Genomic DNA, 16972 nt, shown 5'->3' on the forward strand with positions numbered 1-16972 from the left:
GACATCTAGAACTTGGACAACTTTTGCCTTTGTAAACTACTTCATCGACAAGGGTTGTGAGTTACTCCAGCAATCTTCCCACATTCTGTACCTTTCTTACCAAGGTAACTGTGAACAGAAATGCACTTGGGTGTTAGTATATATGTATCATAGCTTTGCAAATCCTTTTCCTTAAAATCAAAATACTGTGACTTTTATATGCCAAACACAAACCCAACCAACCAAATCCATGTACTTCTTGATACTGGATGAAGCTTTGCTTAATTTATGTAATAAATTTAAGCTTTGCTTTAATATATAATACATTTAAAGCTTTGCTTTAAATTACTCGCTATAATTTCATTTGACATAGGAAAAAACTGCTGAGTTTGAAGAAGATGGGTTAGTTTTCCCCCCCCTTTTCCTGCTCTGCTGATAAATATGATTTATTCTTTGTAGTATTGAGCAGGGGCAGTCCATTGGAAGTTCACAGCTTTAGAGCTCTCAGTGCAAACTTTCACTGTAGATTAAACCCCGGAAAAATATTCTCTAGGTCTTTCACGGCCTGAAGGTAGAATTTTATAAATCTCAGCTTATTCTTTCTCAGACTCCAATGTCCAATTCTTTGTATGAAACTGTAGTTACAGGATCTTTCCTGTTTGTGGAGAGATCATTTTTCAGTGTCACTGCATGACTAGACTGTAACTTTCTTTTGGCATGAAGTCATCCCGGCCGATGTGTATCTGTGACAGCATGTCACAGCATGACACTAAACTATATGTACCCACAAGATTTGCAGATCTCTCAGTAATCAATGGATCCACTAGGTAAATAGTGTCTGCATGGGTGACTGTCCTTTTGAAAATCATTCTCATTGCAGTCATAGCAGGACCCATTCAGTGTCTACATGGAAATGCTCTATCAGTATCATTGGGAGAAGATCCACCACTTCTGCAACCCACAGGCAGAACAGATCAGGCATGCTCATGCCATTAGGAAGAAGGCTCTGTATCAGTTTTCTAGATCTGAGAACAGTTCTCAGCACTGCTGGAGTGCTTTGTTCTGAACTCTGCAGGTGTCATGTCTAGGTGATGACCTGTTGTACCACTATGTACTAGAAAAGTTGATAGAGATTCCTTTCTCTTCTTGGGATGTATCCCAATATCTGTGCTTTATTTTCTGTGCCCTCTAATTACCCTGGGAGAATGGTTGAAGTGTGCATGATGATTGTCAGCAGATTCCTCATTCCACTGTGTTTGGTTTTGCTTGCCTTGTTTGTTTGTTTGTTTGTGTGGGTGTTTTTTTTTGTGGGAGTGGTGTTTTGGGTTTGGGGTTTTTTGGATGTTGTGGTTTTGGGGTTTGTTTTGTTTTTTTGTTATGTTTTTAACATAGTAAAATGTTGTATGCCTGCATTCATTTGGGGTCCAATTCATGGAAGATGGAACTAGCTTATGATATAATGAAGTATTCTTTGCTCTCCCTCTCTTTTGAGGGGTAGCTGATGCAGAGCTTAGGGACATTGTGCTATCCCCATCTGTCCAAATTCACTATCTTTTATGGTACTAAACAGCTTTTGTCATTAGAACCTGCTCCTTTGTCAGCATTGGGAAAAGTTGTCTATGATGTCATCCAACAGTTAGGTCTCCCAGCTGTTTTTTCTGTAGGCTGTTCTGCCATTTCATACCCCATTTTCCCTACCATTCTCTAATACTCAGTTGGTTCCCAGAATAGTTCATACAGACAACTGGCAGATTCAAAAGCATGGTTATCAGGAAGAGACTGAAGTCATTCGGTCAAGTCAACAGTAGTAAAGGCTGATCTTGTCCCAAGAGCAGTTTCATGCTGTGTTCTGCTACAGTGGACAACTCTGGCCTCTCTGAGATAAGCACCTCATCTGTACTTCTCTCTGGAAGCCGCCTTGTTCCTACTCTTGTCAAACAAAAGAATCTGGTACCAACTGCGGAAAAATGGTGCTGCACTTTTATCTGGAAAATTCACAGCCCTGCACCTAGGTGCTTGTGTAAAGGTAGATTCTTAGAGAGAAAGAGATTGCTCACCACTGTCTGGAGTTACTTGAGGTGTATAGTACGCATGTAACTTAGTTCCTGGCCTCTGATCCATCCTTATCAGTCTTTCTTGGATTAATCTATGGCTGGAATTCTGCATGTAAAAAGAAGCCAAAACTGCTGCATGTTCTCTGTCTTACTTGTGGTACAGGCATGAGGGGGTGCAGATGTGTGTCATCTGCAAACACTGAGAAAGTCATTGATGTTGAGGCCGTAAGAATTCCAGATCCAGGGAACTTTTCTTTTGATTGTTCTGCGGGGGGTAGGGGGGGACAGGGACCAACAAACAAAATAAAAAAACAAACCTACAAAAACCTAAATGGAGACTGGTCATCACTTTCGAAATAATGGTATTCCTTGAATAGTATAACTTGATTTGATACAGTATTTGCTATCTGGTTAAATGAGCTTGCATACCAAAACAATACAGGTTCAGCCCATTGTGTTACCTTTTAAATGCTGTAGGCTGTTGGTATTTCTTTGTTTGGTCCTGTCATATGCACCATACCTATTTGCCTGCTTAGATTTTTCATTAAAATTTAAGGACAGCTTTTGTCTGAAGCTTTTGTTACTATATACTGTGAAATTAGGAAATGAGAGATTCTGTAGCAGTGTTTTTGCTGTGACCTTGCTATAAATGGAACATAGCAATTAATATTTATGCATCACTTGAAAGGATTAAAGTTAAGAACTGAACTGCACCAAGAAACCTGGTGTATCTGATTAGTATCTGATTTGTGTACCATTCAGCTTTCTTGTTCTTTAGTTGATTGGGAACCACAGACAGAACCAGGTAAGCTGGGTACACTGTGGTACTTTAATTGTCCTTGGAATGACCAGATGCTGTCAATAAGAGCTTAGGTAAGAGTTAACCTTTTGCAGATCATATGCCCTGTATCTGGCATTTGTACTGGAATTCTTACATGAAAATGTCAAGCACAGATTTTTCCCAGTAGTTCAATTTGCTGTTTCTTAAAGTACATTGAAAATCCAACCTGTAGCATGAAGTGATTTTCTAACTGTTTTGCTTCTGTGAGTGCCAAAATAGTATAAATTTTTTTTTTTTGCTACATTTCTCTTTATTCAAAGGCTGAAGATGCTGTTTTCCAGGAGTTCTGTCAAGAAATTGGTATAGAAAATATTCGTGTGTATGAACAAGAACATGTGAGACTACAAGAGGAGATAGATAAGAGAAGGTGGTATTTGTAATTGAAATGTAAAAAAAAGTGGTTTGTATTAGATCGGGCACACTGATAAATGAGTAACTCCATCCCAGGAAATACCACAAAAACCTAGAAGACTGTAAAAGGTTATATTAATCACTGCAAGGATTAGTTAGCAATTGCACTGCTGTGGTTTGGGTTTATAGGACAATTATAGGCAGTGACAATTTGCAACAAACTTGACAGGTAAAATTTACTATTTTGCACTGTCACAGAAAAATAAAGCAAATTACAGCTTTCTAAAATCCACATTGAAAAATGGCTGTATCACAAATTTAGAGTGGCATGAAGGCTTACTCCTGTAAGAGAAATCTTAAAGGAGAACTGGGTGTGAGATGCAGTGATTTGGTATAGGAACATATTAAGGAAAACAGGATCTTAATTTTCTCACAGGCAACCTCAGCTGGTATTCCTCTCAAACAGGCACATGTCACAGGACCTCAAATTTATATCACAAAGAATTAGAATGTTAAAATGAACTGTCTCCTTGTACTACAGGTGTCTTCAGGCAGATGATAATTTGTGCATTTCCTGATACTATTTGTAGTAAATACCTTTTCTAATGACTAGTGTTTTTCTAATGACTAATGTAATGGCCAGCACTGAACTCCATTTTCTTTTCAGCCATCTCTTCAGCTGCTAGGAGAGTCTCCGACTGGTTTTCAGAAACTGGTTCAATTGTATGTTTTTGGCTAGGGCTGCAGTGAGGTAGTAGTGCAATGCATTCAGTTGCAGTGAAAGCACCTGCTAGCTGAAGTGATTTGATCATTTATTTATGTTTGCAACAACTGAAGTCTGGTGAAGTGTAAGAACTTAGAACAATGAAAAGAGGAGCTTTTTGCATGGCCTTACGCTACACTGCACATACAGCCTTGGCTTTACTTGTGCCCTAACTTGCTATCATTAGTCCTGTAAGCTTGTGCTATGGTGCCTTCTTGCCCAGGCCTAAAGAGCCTGGAGCTGGTGGTGTGCCAACCCTTTCGCCTGAACAACAGATCCAGCACTAGCAGTAAAGCCTGGAGACAGAGAGTAACAACTAAGAGCAGACCTTTCTGTGAACAGCTGCTTGGCTTTACTTCAGTCCTTTCTCGCAACAGCATGTGAAGATGTTTCTGCCATTGTACCCCTATAAACAAATACAGGTCTCACCTGAGAGATGACAAATAAGACTGGTCTCATGCTTCTTAATTGCCATCTCCCAACTGAGATAAGTTCCTTATAATATTCAGATAAACACGCATATCGGCTAGCTAGGAGACTTACGGAGGCTAGGCAGGAAGTGCAGGCATTGGATAAATACACAGATTCAGTGTAGCTTTTGCCTAGCTCATATCTGCATCATTTACAGGTATATCATTCATACTAAGCTACTGGAAATTTTAGTGTTACTTTCCATATTGAATGTGGCCATACTGTATCTTTATATTGTATTTTTTTGACAGTTATCACTGTATTTTTGTAACACCACATCTGTGGATATACTGGAAGTAGTGGAATCAATGATCCAATCATATGCAAATTTTTGTGTTCAAGCAGAAGATGTAAAAATGCTGACTGAATAGTCAAAGTGAAAATGTATCTTGTAATAACTTAAAATCACAGTTACTAGCCTGCTTTGTAAGTGTTGGTTTGCAATACTGTACTTTGACTAGACTGGAGTTTGAAAATCAGAAGACACGACTAAACATTCAACTGGAATATAATCGTGATCATCTACAAAAATTAACAAACACAGTCAGCAAGTTGAAGGAGACCATTCATAAAGATGAAGCTGAGATTACTGGGCTACAGAAGGTAACAAAAATATGTATAAATATACATGTATATTTATCTGGGGCTGAGAGGAAAGAATGCATTGAATTACAATTTTGAATAAACTTAGTTGATTCTGAGTAATTCTTCAAGGGCTTAATTCAGTGTTGACTTTGTAAATATTAAAAAAACGCAGTTGCATATTGTCAATTTAACCTTGGAACAACCTATCATATTAGAGTATTTCACTAAAAATAAAATTTGGGATTACTGTATGTGCAGTGTTACATTGCATTTAGTTTATATGAAAAGGCAACATATGTCTCCAGGTAAAACTAGTAGCATGTGGCTGGGATTCTTTAGAAGATTTTATGAGTAATAGTAAACAATTCTGGTGCTTTGCATCTTTAAGGTGCTTCACAGCCACTAATAGGCTTAAAATAATTGTATGAAAACAAATGAAAATTTTTATTTTAAGTAATATGTATGGATTCCTCCTTCATAGTGTTCTGTATTCATGAGTAATATTTTGTTTTGTTAAATGAACTGTGCTTGTGGTGCACTGCGAAGTGAAGGAGAAAAGATGTGTAATAGTGCTTTGAATAAAAAAAGTTAAATGTAAAACTGCCCCAAAGGTTTACTATATTCTAGCACCTCATTTCTAGCAATTTAGCAGTGGTACTGGGTTATATAGGGGAAGACTCTTCTTGAGTACCTCCACAGGTTTTTTCTCTGTGGATTACTGCGGGATTTATCTTTAATGAACAGTACTTTTAAAGGATTTCAAGTTACCTTTGGTGTTGCCAAATATGTTGTAGATGTACGGCAGATGGGATCCTTCTTGCAGGGCTAAGGACTAACTCAGGAAAAGGGAGTAGCCTAGAGATCATAGGCATCCTAGGATCCCTGCCTTGTTTGATGGCTTTATAGTTTAGTCCAGTACAGTCATGAATCTGGAGCTGCCTGTGCCTGTGTATACAAAACACCTGCATCCTCCTATGTGTAAGATGGGCCTTTCAGATTTTCCCAGTGCCTTTCAGATTTTGTGCTGTAAAACATTTGAATGTATTGTAACAAGTTTAAACTTTTCCTTCTGTATAAAAGGTTCCATATCAAGCTTTTTGGTGAAGAGTTAAAAATGTAAATATTTCTATGCAGGATGAGGAAAAGCTACTAAAAAAAGTTAATGGAATTATGGAGGAGCAGCAACATCTTAAGGATAGATTAAGTGCTCATAAATCTGAGGTTATAAAAACCCAAAATGAAGTTGAAGAGTTCAGAAAGACGTTGTTAACTCTTAATAGGTAATTACTAATGGTACTCCTGGGAAAATGATTAATGTGATAATATTTGGAAGAGTTTTAGTGATCAGATGTTTGAATTTGTCTTGTTCTGTTTTTTTGGGAAAGATTCATTAGAGATATGGTAATTTGCATTTACAGTATGCATTCGTTAAAAAGTGTTTCTAATTTAGTATGTGGTTCCCAAAAGTGATGTGAACCAGATTATTCCACGAGAGCCATCCCATAAACAATATAGAATAATATCTTATTATCTACCTAGTGTTAGGTCTCGTGTTTTCTGATAAATATGTAGTGACTTCTGATAAGTATGTATTAACTTTCAACTTTATGGGGAGTATGTTAAGTTTGCTGGTGGTCTTACATTTTTGTTTGACTTGTACAGTTGGTTCAATTGATGAGAGATTTTTTTTTTCTGTTGGGTTTTTTTTTCTGGTTTTTTGTGTTGTCATTTTCTCCAGGCCTTTCAAGTGTTGGATGCCTTAAACTAATTTTATGTCATTATTTTGTCCTTACTGTTCTTTTAAACAAGCTGTTTGTGGGACAGTTTATACTTTAGTTTTCATATGCTTGTTTATTATTGATGCATTTAATGTCTCTTAATTAGGACTCTTCTTTATGTTTAAGAAATCCTGACATGTTGGCACAGTATGGCTAGGTAAACTTGTGGAATTTCATATAAACTCATAGATTGTATGTCTAGTAATTCATTTTATAGTGTGTAATTTTAACAATATAAGACTGTTATGTCTCTGCCTTATTTAGCAACTTGATGCTATCAGAGGAATTTGTTGGAAAAAATCAAGGTGTATTTCAAGTAGAGTAATGATGAGAGATACTTGATTAAATTTTAAAAGGGTAAAATCTCCATACATGTTCAGCAGAGCTGAGCAGAACAGAGTTTATTTGTAGTTAGGAAAGGTGGTTATTTGAACATGCTGTAGTATTAACTTGCAATATATTGAAACTATGCCAATGCTACTAGCATTTACCATGTGATATAGTTAAGGATTTGTACAGAGTAGCTGAGTGTGTTAGCTTGCATGCTAGATAGTGTCTGGTTCCCAGCTCCCTCTTGAGTAATTCACAAGAATGAAGGGGATGGAAGAAGTTAGGTACCATTTTCCTTTGTGTTTGATTGGGATTATAGAGAAAAAAGCGCTCTCTGTGGTTGGTAACTTTTTCATGCTGCATGCCTGTGTATGTTACTGGCAGCGATGCTTGCTGCTTTTTAGTAGTTTTGTGCCTTTTGTGTATGTAGGGAAGCTACAAAGTTACAAAAGGAAGCTACAGGTATAGAAACGTCTCTGGAAGAGCAAAGATTAAGACGACATAATATGCTTCTTGAATGCAAAGTGCAGGACTTGAAAATAAAACTCCTGTCTGGATCACTGGACGACATCAGTGAAGTAGAGGTACTCAAAATGTTGAGATAGATATCACAGAGAAGCAATTATTCAGTCTTGAATTTAAAGATACTTATTTTTCCTTACAGGATTGTTTGTTTTATATAGTAATGCTAAAATAAATACATTGTTTTCATGAGATCAGGCCTCATCCATTCAAGAGGAGGATTTTTGTTTATTTTTGTAGACAGAAAGGTTGTTTGCAAGTATTTTTGCTTGTGCTTGAAATGTGTTCCTGTGAAACAGTTAAAATCGCTGCAGTACAAGAAACCTGGTATGAAGGAGTATTCTAGATACATATATGTAAGAGGACATACAGAGTTTAATTCAGAACCATAAATAAATGGGGCATGTACATGGTTTGATATAATATTTGGTTAATCGTTCATAAGATAAATGCTGTCTAAAATCATCCTTTTGTCTTCAGTAGATGTAGATATTCAGTGAACTCAGAGATAGGCTAAAATAGAAATATTCCTGCTATCAGAGGGTTGACCCTCATTATTTTTCTTAGTCTTCTCCCTTTTTCCAGCATATCTTTTGTGAGGAGAAATTAAACTTTCTCCACTGCTACAAAAGAAAAGAGCCATGGGTTTTGAAATCTGTGAATTTGGAAGGAGTCTTGCTGAACCCATTCCTTAGAAAAGTACTTTTGTTGGAGGATAGGTGTGTATGAGTGGGTCAGAAGAAAGAATGAAGGCAGTGAGGTATACAGTCTTTCAAGGGAAAGGTCATGAACTGATAATCATCAAGAGTATGTAGGCAGCTCAGCTCTCGCTGTTTATGAATAAGGAAGAGATGAAACCAAGGAGGTGAGCAGTAGGAATAACAACTTTGATTCCTAATTAATATCGCTGAGAAGACCAGTAAGATGTGGTTCTGAGAAATAATCTTGGTGGGAAAGTGACTGATAATGACATGCAACATGTGTTTCATTCAAAGGAAAGTAGCTGTTTGAAATCCAGGCTTACAATGTCAAGAAGATACTCTACTTATGTCATACAGAGCTGATCTACTCGCTGCTTCTGAGGCCAATAGAAGAAATGCCTCGACTTAAATGCTTAAAAGCCTTTCCTTGAAAGGAGAATGAATTATCATGGAAACGTAAATCCTTTCCAATTGAGATGTTTACACCATGCACATTGTTCTAAATATATTACAAATGAATGACTGCTGCTTTCATCTTAGCTTCAAATGTGTTCACCTTCAGATAAAAGGTGCATTTCTGAGTTAGACTCGTAAGATCTTAACTAATTGTTAACACATTTTGGCTAGGGGAGGAGCAATGGAATAAGTTTACCTCATACCATGTTACCACTGTCTCCTCACTTTATATCCTTTTAATGTATTGTTTTAACAGTTTAGAAGTTAACTATGTCATATTTTTGAACTGGAATGTCCTTCATATTTATAGCTAGGAACTGAAACAGAAGCCACTCAGACTACGTCAAGTATCTATGAAAGGGAAGAGGCAATTCAGATAGACTACAGCACCCTAGCAGAAGACCTGAAGGTAATCTTTTTGTTTGAAATTATTAGAGATTGATTTATTTTTTATTTTTATTTAAAATATTTTATTTGTTGAAATTATTCTTCATACTAGACTTTAAATGAAACTTAGTAAAAACACTGTTAAGCTTAAGTGTGTGTGTGTGTGTGTTGGTTTTGCAGTCTAGCACTAAAGTATGGGATTTCTGGATAGGTCAATTTCCCATATAACTACCTTTAATTTAAAGCTTACCTAAACCATAAAAATAGAATGGAGAAATAGTAAATACAACTCTGATTTTTTTTCTTTCCTCCTTTACCTCCTGCCTTTAAGTTCCAACACTGAAGGTTACGGCTCAGAACTCCAGAAACGAATGATTGACTGCTGGGGGGGTGTACCACCTCTGTAGTATTTTTGGAGACTGAGACTTGCCATACTTCTTTCTGTAACATTCCATTAGGTCATGTTTCCTCACTAGTTTTTGGTAATTTTATTTTTTTCCTTTTTAATCATAAGGAAAATAATTAAATGTCAGAGGCTAAGTACAGAGCAAGGGACGAATCTGTCATCATTGGAACCTTTCTCAAAGAACTAATCAGGAACCTGTCTTCAAAGGTTTTCGTGGTAAATCAAGTAGTGAAATCAGCTAATCCTCCTCCTGTGTTGTATTTTTAACCCAGACTTCTAGGCTGAAGGGAATTTGTTGTCTGTTTTTAAAGGTCTTGTGGAACAATGCTTAGGACCTAGTAAATCTGAGAACTAAGACTCTGGTCGAGTTTTTTATTTTGTTGTGTTTCCAGTTAAAGCTATTAGATGAGTGGGGTACTTCTTCCAGAAAGCATGGGTGCTTGCCATATATGTTGAAATGTCTTGACCTAGAAGCAAATTTTATTGCTGTAGTATTTTTATTTTTCCCTTAGGACCTAGACTCTGATAAAGATATAGAAGATCATCTGAACCAGATGCAGCAGGAAATAAAATCTAAAGAGAATACTTTAATGAAGACAGCTGCTCCAAACTTGAGAGCAGTAGAGAAATTACAGATAGCTCGGGACAAGTTCCAAGAGTCAATGGATGGTAACGTTGAGTCTTTCATATTAATCTCTCGTGTGACTGTGAGGGTTTTTAACATAATTGAAATTCTTTTTTCTGGGGTTGGTCCTGCTGACTTTGCTTCTTTCAGATATTAAGATATTTTTTGTGCTCAAGCGTTTATCTTCAGTTGTCTCTAATAATACGTAAACAATTTATTAACATACACTACTCCGCAGTAGTTTATTGAAATACAGTTTGAATGATTGGAAAGATACTTTGTAGACCAAATGACATCATAAAGTATTTTTAATTATTTTCTAAGAATTACTGATGTTAATCATAACATTCTTTAAATTTTTCTTAAATAATTGAAGGAACATATGTATGCTGTAGACATGAGCATTACTGCAAAATTACTGGTGTCCTTAAAGAGCATTGCAGACAGTAACGTGTTAAGAAAACCAAGGAGTTCTGAAGCTGAGACTGGTAAATGCTGGTGCTGCTTAAGGTTCTCCAGCTTACAGAAGGAATTAGGAAAAGAATTTCGTTCATTTTTCCAGATGAATGTGGCATAGAGCAGAATTAATACATCTGAACTTTTCAGGTTTTGGGGCCTCCGTTTGAAGTCTTGAAGGAAACTCATAATATTGGTATCGTCCTTGTATGTGCATTAAAACCTTTTTCTGCAATAAGTATTTTCCTTGATGCTTGTTCTGGTACACAATACATATTTGCTCTATGTATTTGCTTAGAGGCTTATTATGGAGTACTTTCAGTAATTTTTTTTTTTTGTAGCTTTTGAGACCAGCAGAAAGGAGGCCAGAATATGCAAGCAAGAATTTGAACAGGTGAAAAAAAAGAGATATGAGCTGTTTAGCCGGTGCTTTGAGCATGCCGCCGTAGCTATTGATGAGATCTACAAGAAACTTTGCAGAAACAGTAGTGCTCAGGTGTGTTGTGTTCTTAGCTACTTGGCTTAAAAGGCCTACTTGATGCTTTGTTATATAGAATAAGAGAACTTAGTAATGCTTTTAGTTTCCAAAGACAGTTTCAGTCCTGAAGAGGAAAATTACACAAATAATAAAGACTTCAGAATTTTAGGGCCAGAGGACGAATAGGTAATATGCCAAAGCATGTTTGACATAAGACAGAGAAATGTGATCTAAAGTCTTAACAAAATCGGGAACTACTCAGTTTGGGTTAGTTTTACTCTTTGTATTTAGTAGACTTGAAAATTATCATGACACAATGTGAAAGATATTAGAGTACTTAATTTTAAAATAACATTGGTTTACAGATCTAGTGATACCAATAATAAGTAATTAAAAACACTTAATCATTAGTATAGATAAATTTAGAAATCATAAATCACTTTCAGTGCTAGTGTTTTATATGAGGTTTTGAAGCTTCTTATATACCCCACTTAAATAAATATTTTTAAAAAGATAGACTTAATATGTTGGCAACTTTTAAGAAACCTGTAGAAAAATTGTGTCGCAATTGTATTAATCTTTGATAATCTTTGATAATGGTTAAAGGGCTCAGGCTTGACCTCTTCTCTGTCTTACACTTCAGGTTTTGTGCTTTCCCTCAGTTGGATTTTAAGGTGTTCACTGCATTATCTTTAAATATATCCTTTCTGCTTCTAGGTTGGACAGGGTAATAAAACATTTCTTTGTTCATGATTACTGGGCACATACTTTATCCCCTTGACTAAACATTAGGCAGGTCTTGAGTTCGCATTACTCTGAAACAACCAGTATTTTCCAGATGCATTGCCAAAAATAAGTAGTTGGGTGCTTTCTTTCTGAAGTCTGTGGTGCTGTACCTTCATTTGAGCCATAGTGGTAACCTGCCCAAGAGATTAGCCCATGATTAGCTGGGAAGCTAAAACCACCTACTGGATACTGACATAGTAGCTGAAGAAACCTGATCCAATTCCATTGGAAGAGAAATGATCGCTCCGTGTGTGGCAGTTGCTCTGGTTAGCTAAGGAAAGGGTTAGCTCTGGGTTTTGCCATCAGAGGAGGTGGTCTAAGTTGCATCTTGAACAGATGTTTTTTAAGCAACCTTAACAATTTTTAACATGAAAGTTTCTTAAATTTAATATTTCTTAATATTATTATATTAATAACATTTATTAATAATGCTTTACTCTCCAGTCTGAAAAAGGGAAGCTTTGATAGATATAGTTTAACTTCCAGAGATTCTGGACTAAGAACATCTGTGCACTAATATATTGCTCAATAAAATTTATTTCATCAGCACATTCTGTGTTAGAAGTACTTTAAAAGAAACTACTACGTAAGAAATTGTATGAAAACAGTTTCCCTGCTGGGTTTGCCACCAGTTCTCTTCCATTCTTCTGTGGAGAGTCGTTTGTTTCATATCTTGGTGAGCAAGGAATACGTGTACCCTAGTAAGCTACAAGATGATTTTTGCTAACAGTGTCCATACATCTGAAAACTTACTCTTGCATAGATGTATGCAGTGGCATGGAACTGGGAGTTGCATTGCAAGGTACTTCATGTTCACAGCCTGAAGAACATTGTAGTAACAACAACGGGCATTCGTTCAGCAGAGAAGAGGAGGAAAATAATGCATACCTCAAACAAAATAAAGATGCTGCAAACACTTTGTCTTACTTCCAGGACTATTTATCACAGAAACTGTTTTAAATCAAAGTACATGTAGTTTTTTAGCTTGGTTTTCTTCTGCTTGCTCTATGATCCGAGAGGAGCCATCTGAAATGAATGTCAGCTATGGAAATTTTTCTTTTATCTGTATCCACTTGTGCAGAGGAGAAGAGACTATATTATTTTATTGTCTCTTCTATTTAACAGGAAAAATAAACCATGTAGCAATTAGCTTATCCATCATACTTTTTAATGGTTTGGTGAAATGGCTGTTCCTTTAAAATACTTTTAATTTTTGGACCTGGGAACTAGGATACAAAGTATAGAGAAAGCCTACCTATATTAAAATCTTTCTCCAGCTCAAAGATAGATTTTGTAAAACTAACCTTTCACAAAAAATTGTAATTTTGGAAGTATATTTACTTCCAGACAAAAAGTACAACTGCTTTGAAGTCTAAAATTTTAATAATTAAAAAAAAAAAAGCAATTACATAAAAGATTATAAAATCAAGTTTATTTAGTAGTTGCAAGTTTGTAAATAACAAATATGTTGGAGCTCATGGTTCATTAAGAAAGGGTTATTTGCTAGGAAAATTTATAATGTTGCTCTTCAGTATAGGTGAACAGGTTCTTCCTACAAATGAAGCTAACAGTTTCAACACTAGGTCAGTCACTGTTTAAACCTTAAAAATATCCATCTTAATAATTTTGTAAGTGTCACTATTAATAATGAAGTGTATGTGTTTCTAGGCATTCCTTAGTCCTGAAAATCCTGAGGAGCCTTATCTGGAAGGCATTGGCTTTAACTGTGTGGCTCCAGGAAAGCGCTTTATGCCAATGGACAGTTTGTCAGGAGGTGAAAAGTCTGTGGCAGCTCTGGCTCTTGTGTTTGCTATACACAGGTAAAAGAAATACTATGGAATTATCCAAGTACGTGGCTAAGTGGCAGGAAGATAGACAAATGCTATAAACATGTTAAAAAAAATCTGCTAATAGAGTATTCAGACAAACTAAAGTCATTATTCCTTATCTGTCATTACTTCTTACTAAATTTTATGGTAGAGTAAGTGAATCTCTAAAGTAATTACAATGTTTATTAACATTTTTGCATCTAAATGCAAAATACTCTCTTCTCTTCTACAGTTTTCGTCCAGCACCTTTTTTTATTTTAGATGAGATAGATGCTGCCCTGGATAATACAAACATTGATAAAGTAAGTTGGTCTCTTTCACCATATCCTTTTTTTGACTATATAGTGGTATCTTTTGTAGAGCGATGGGTACTTTTCATTACAGGTGGCTGGGATAAAGAGATTGATTACACTACCTTAACCTGGTTTAAAATATATTGGGTTTAGGACTGAAATAATGATTGTATGAGATGTTAGACTAGGTCTAGGTTTAAATTCATAAATCTAAGTGTGTTTTAATCAGTCCCCAAGCTGTGAAGTTTAGAAAAGTAGGTCAGGAGTGTGAAAGTATGCTGCATGACTGTGTGTGGTACAACTTGACATGAAGGTCACTTGTGAATTGCTGGTTGGATTGGTTGGAATTTTTAAGGCCTTTGAGTTCCCTTACTTCTAAGCAGCTGAAAGGAGTGTATCTGCATGTTGATAATAAAGTCATTCTGTCACTTGGAGTATTTATTTTATATAATTGGCCCACTAAATATTTTTACATTAACACCAGTTAAGGGCTATCAGTCTCATAGTTTTAATCACATGAATTACTGCTTGATTAAAATAGCTTCCTGTCCTCTCAATTTCTTTTGCTTTTGCTAATAACTATTCACTAAGTAGCAAAAACTTACAATAGAATACAAACAGTAAAGATTGCCTACTGTGGATGTCAGCCTCTGGGAGGAGGAGACTCAATAAAAGGAAATTGTATGTAGGAGAGGAAACAAAGATCTCTGCATGTCCCTGGACTTTCTTCTGTGGAAACATTTCTTTCCACATAAAGTAAGATCAAGCTGTATTTCTACTTGCATTAATAGTGATATCAATCTTGGTAGAGCCTAACAAACAAAAGCAGTTTTATAAACACCAAACTTTTTTCTTTTTTTTCCCCCCCTTTCCTAATGGAGTCAGCTGTGATGTGCCAAGTATGCCAGAGTTTGCTTGGAGGGTACTTCTCTAGTAGACAGCTGGGGAAGCTCCACTATCTGTGCCTGCCAGATAGAATCCTTTCTCGGAGATTACTGACTCTGCGTAGCATTGTGAGAAGTGTTTCCGGAACCCAAATTCCTTAAACATTCCTTGGGATACAAGTCTATGAGGGATACCCATCATCTACTACTTCTGAGCAGATGATATGCCCCGAGTTTGTTTTAACTCGGTCCAGTGTGTTTTAGCAGTGCCAGATTAGCTGTAATGGGACTGTAATGAAAATAACTCAGCAAGCATTAGGGTTTGGCTCTCAGGTTACACATCAAGTGACTACAAAAACACCTCTCTGATCTAAGCTTTTGAACAGGATACTTTTCTAGGTATTAGTATTTCACTCAGGACCACTATGACTTAACAGTTGAAGATCATGTATTCTGGTTAAATATGAATATTGTGTTTTCTGGATGATACTCTTCATTTTGGAGTCAAATGTATCGTGGCTGATGACTTAAGAGTTACCCAGGCTGCCTCCAAGTTGTCCTTTACTGGCTTTCTTACCTGCTATTACACTATTTAATGCTAAATTTCACATTTTTGCCTTTCATCAAAGCTGCAGTGCATTAGGTGATTAGTACTTGCTGTCTCTGCAGACTTCTGAGGTCGTCTTTTGGATACAAATGTAGAATTCTTCATGGTTCTGTCTGGAGCTGGGCAGGGGTCCCAGATCGTGCCTAACAACATTGCTTGGTCATTACCCAGAGTTTATCCTCATAAATTCCTGTTGCAGTTGTTACAGGTGCACCAGTCATCAGTTACATACACACTCCGTGAAGTTCATGATTTCTAGTATGTCATCAGCTTTCCATAGAGACTACAAATGATGCATTAACACAGCTGATGAGACACACTTTTCTGCAGTTTGCCTTTCTGTGTAGGCCGATTTTGACACATCTGGCAGAAGAGATGTCCACTTTATACCTAATAATACACTAAGCACCATTCTTCTTCGGAACCCTATAAACAAAGAATAGCTGATTTTATTTTTTTTTAATGCAACTCGGTTTCTCAATTCAAACATATTTCAAATCTGGTTTACTTTTCTTCAGATATAAATCACATTCATAGCCCACTAAATGTTTTCAGAAGATGGTCATACTAACAGTTGTTAGTCAAATGGTTCCTAGGCTTATAACCTTCAACTGGTAGTATTTTTACAGGTCAAAAGTATCATATTTCCTTTGACACATCAGCAAGAACAATGTATGTTTTTAAGATGTATATTCAAGAAAACAAAGAATATTCATGCACAGAGTTTAAGTATTTTAAGTTCTGGTCTAATGTACATTTATTAAAATAACATCCATAAATACTACTTTATTGCCAAAGAGCTATTAAACTTGGACTGTATTACACATTAGGGTTAACCTTGAAATTGCCTTCCTAGTCTATATTAGTCCTTGGGGGACAGGGAAGTTAAGGTGAGCTTCCTGCTTTGAAGTGGAATTGGGCTTTGACCCATTTGTAACCTTCATGGCTAGAGGTGCCTGTCTCTCCCAAGGCTGGGGCATACTGGGTGCGAAGGTCCCGTTTGGCTTACAGCCCTTCTGCAGTCCTTTTCCTGCCGCCTGCTCCGGTAAGGAGATGCAGCGTGGAAGGGCTTGGGGCAGGGTTACTAAAAGGGCTGCTCTTTTCCCATAAGCAACACGAAGCAGGCAACCTGTGATACAGGCTGTGATGTACAGTATGCTTGGAGAGCAGCTGCCCATGTAATGCAGGAAGAGGGTTACAAAAATAGTGCTTCCCTAGAAAATTCCTTTAATTGGCTTGCTAGGTTACTCTTTAAGCATGTGTGGAAAGTGTCTTAAATTGCAGAATGAGCAAAAGCAAAACTTTTGCTTTTGCAAAAACTTTGAGTTAATTATATTTGCAGATCACCGCAATGTTTCCCTGCTCCCAGGGTCTTTCGTATCTCTTTCCC

At 36.6% G+C, this 16972-nt stretch overlaps 1 protein-coding gene across 1 annotated transcript in view; it reads left to right on the plus strand.

Moving 5' to 3' along the window:
* Positions 1 to 16972, plus strand: part of SMC1B (structural maintenance of chromosomes 1B) — a gene marked incomplete at its 5' end in the record, with an annotated part of 36841 nt that overhangs the window by 18474 nt on the left and 1395 nt on the right. Inside the window, 9 exons of the mRNA XM_010290805.1 lie at positions 3135 to 3241; positions 4921 to 5062; positions 6179 to 6324; positions 7583 to 7736; positions 9142 to 9240; positions 10137 to 10293; positions 11047 to 11201; positions 13638 to 13789; positions 14031 to 14100. Of these exons, the coding sequence (XP_010289107.1) occupies positions 3135 to 3241; positions 4921 to 5062; positions 6179 to 6324; positions 7583 to 7736; positions 9142 to 9240; positions 10137 to 10293; positions 11047 to 11201; positions 13638 to 13789; positions 14031 to 14100 (1182 nt within the window). The remainder of the gene's footprint in view (positions 1 to 3134; positions 3242 to 4920; positions 5063 to 6178; positions 6325 to 7582; positions 7737 to 9141; positions 9241 to 10136; positions 10294 to 11046; positions 11202 to 13637; positions 13790 to 14030; positions 14101 to 16972) is intronic.

This window comes from Phaethon lepturus, unplaced genomic scaffold, assembly GCF_000687285.1.
Source record: "Phaethon lepturus isolate BGI_N335 unplaced genomic scaffold, ASM68728v1 scaffold11267, whole genome shotgun sequence".
Classification (NCBI taxonomy): domain Eukaryota; kingdom Metazoa; phylum Chordata; class Aves; order Phaethontiformes; family Phaethontidae; genus Phaethon; species Phaethon lepturus.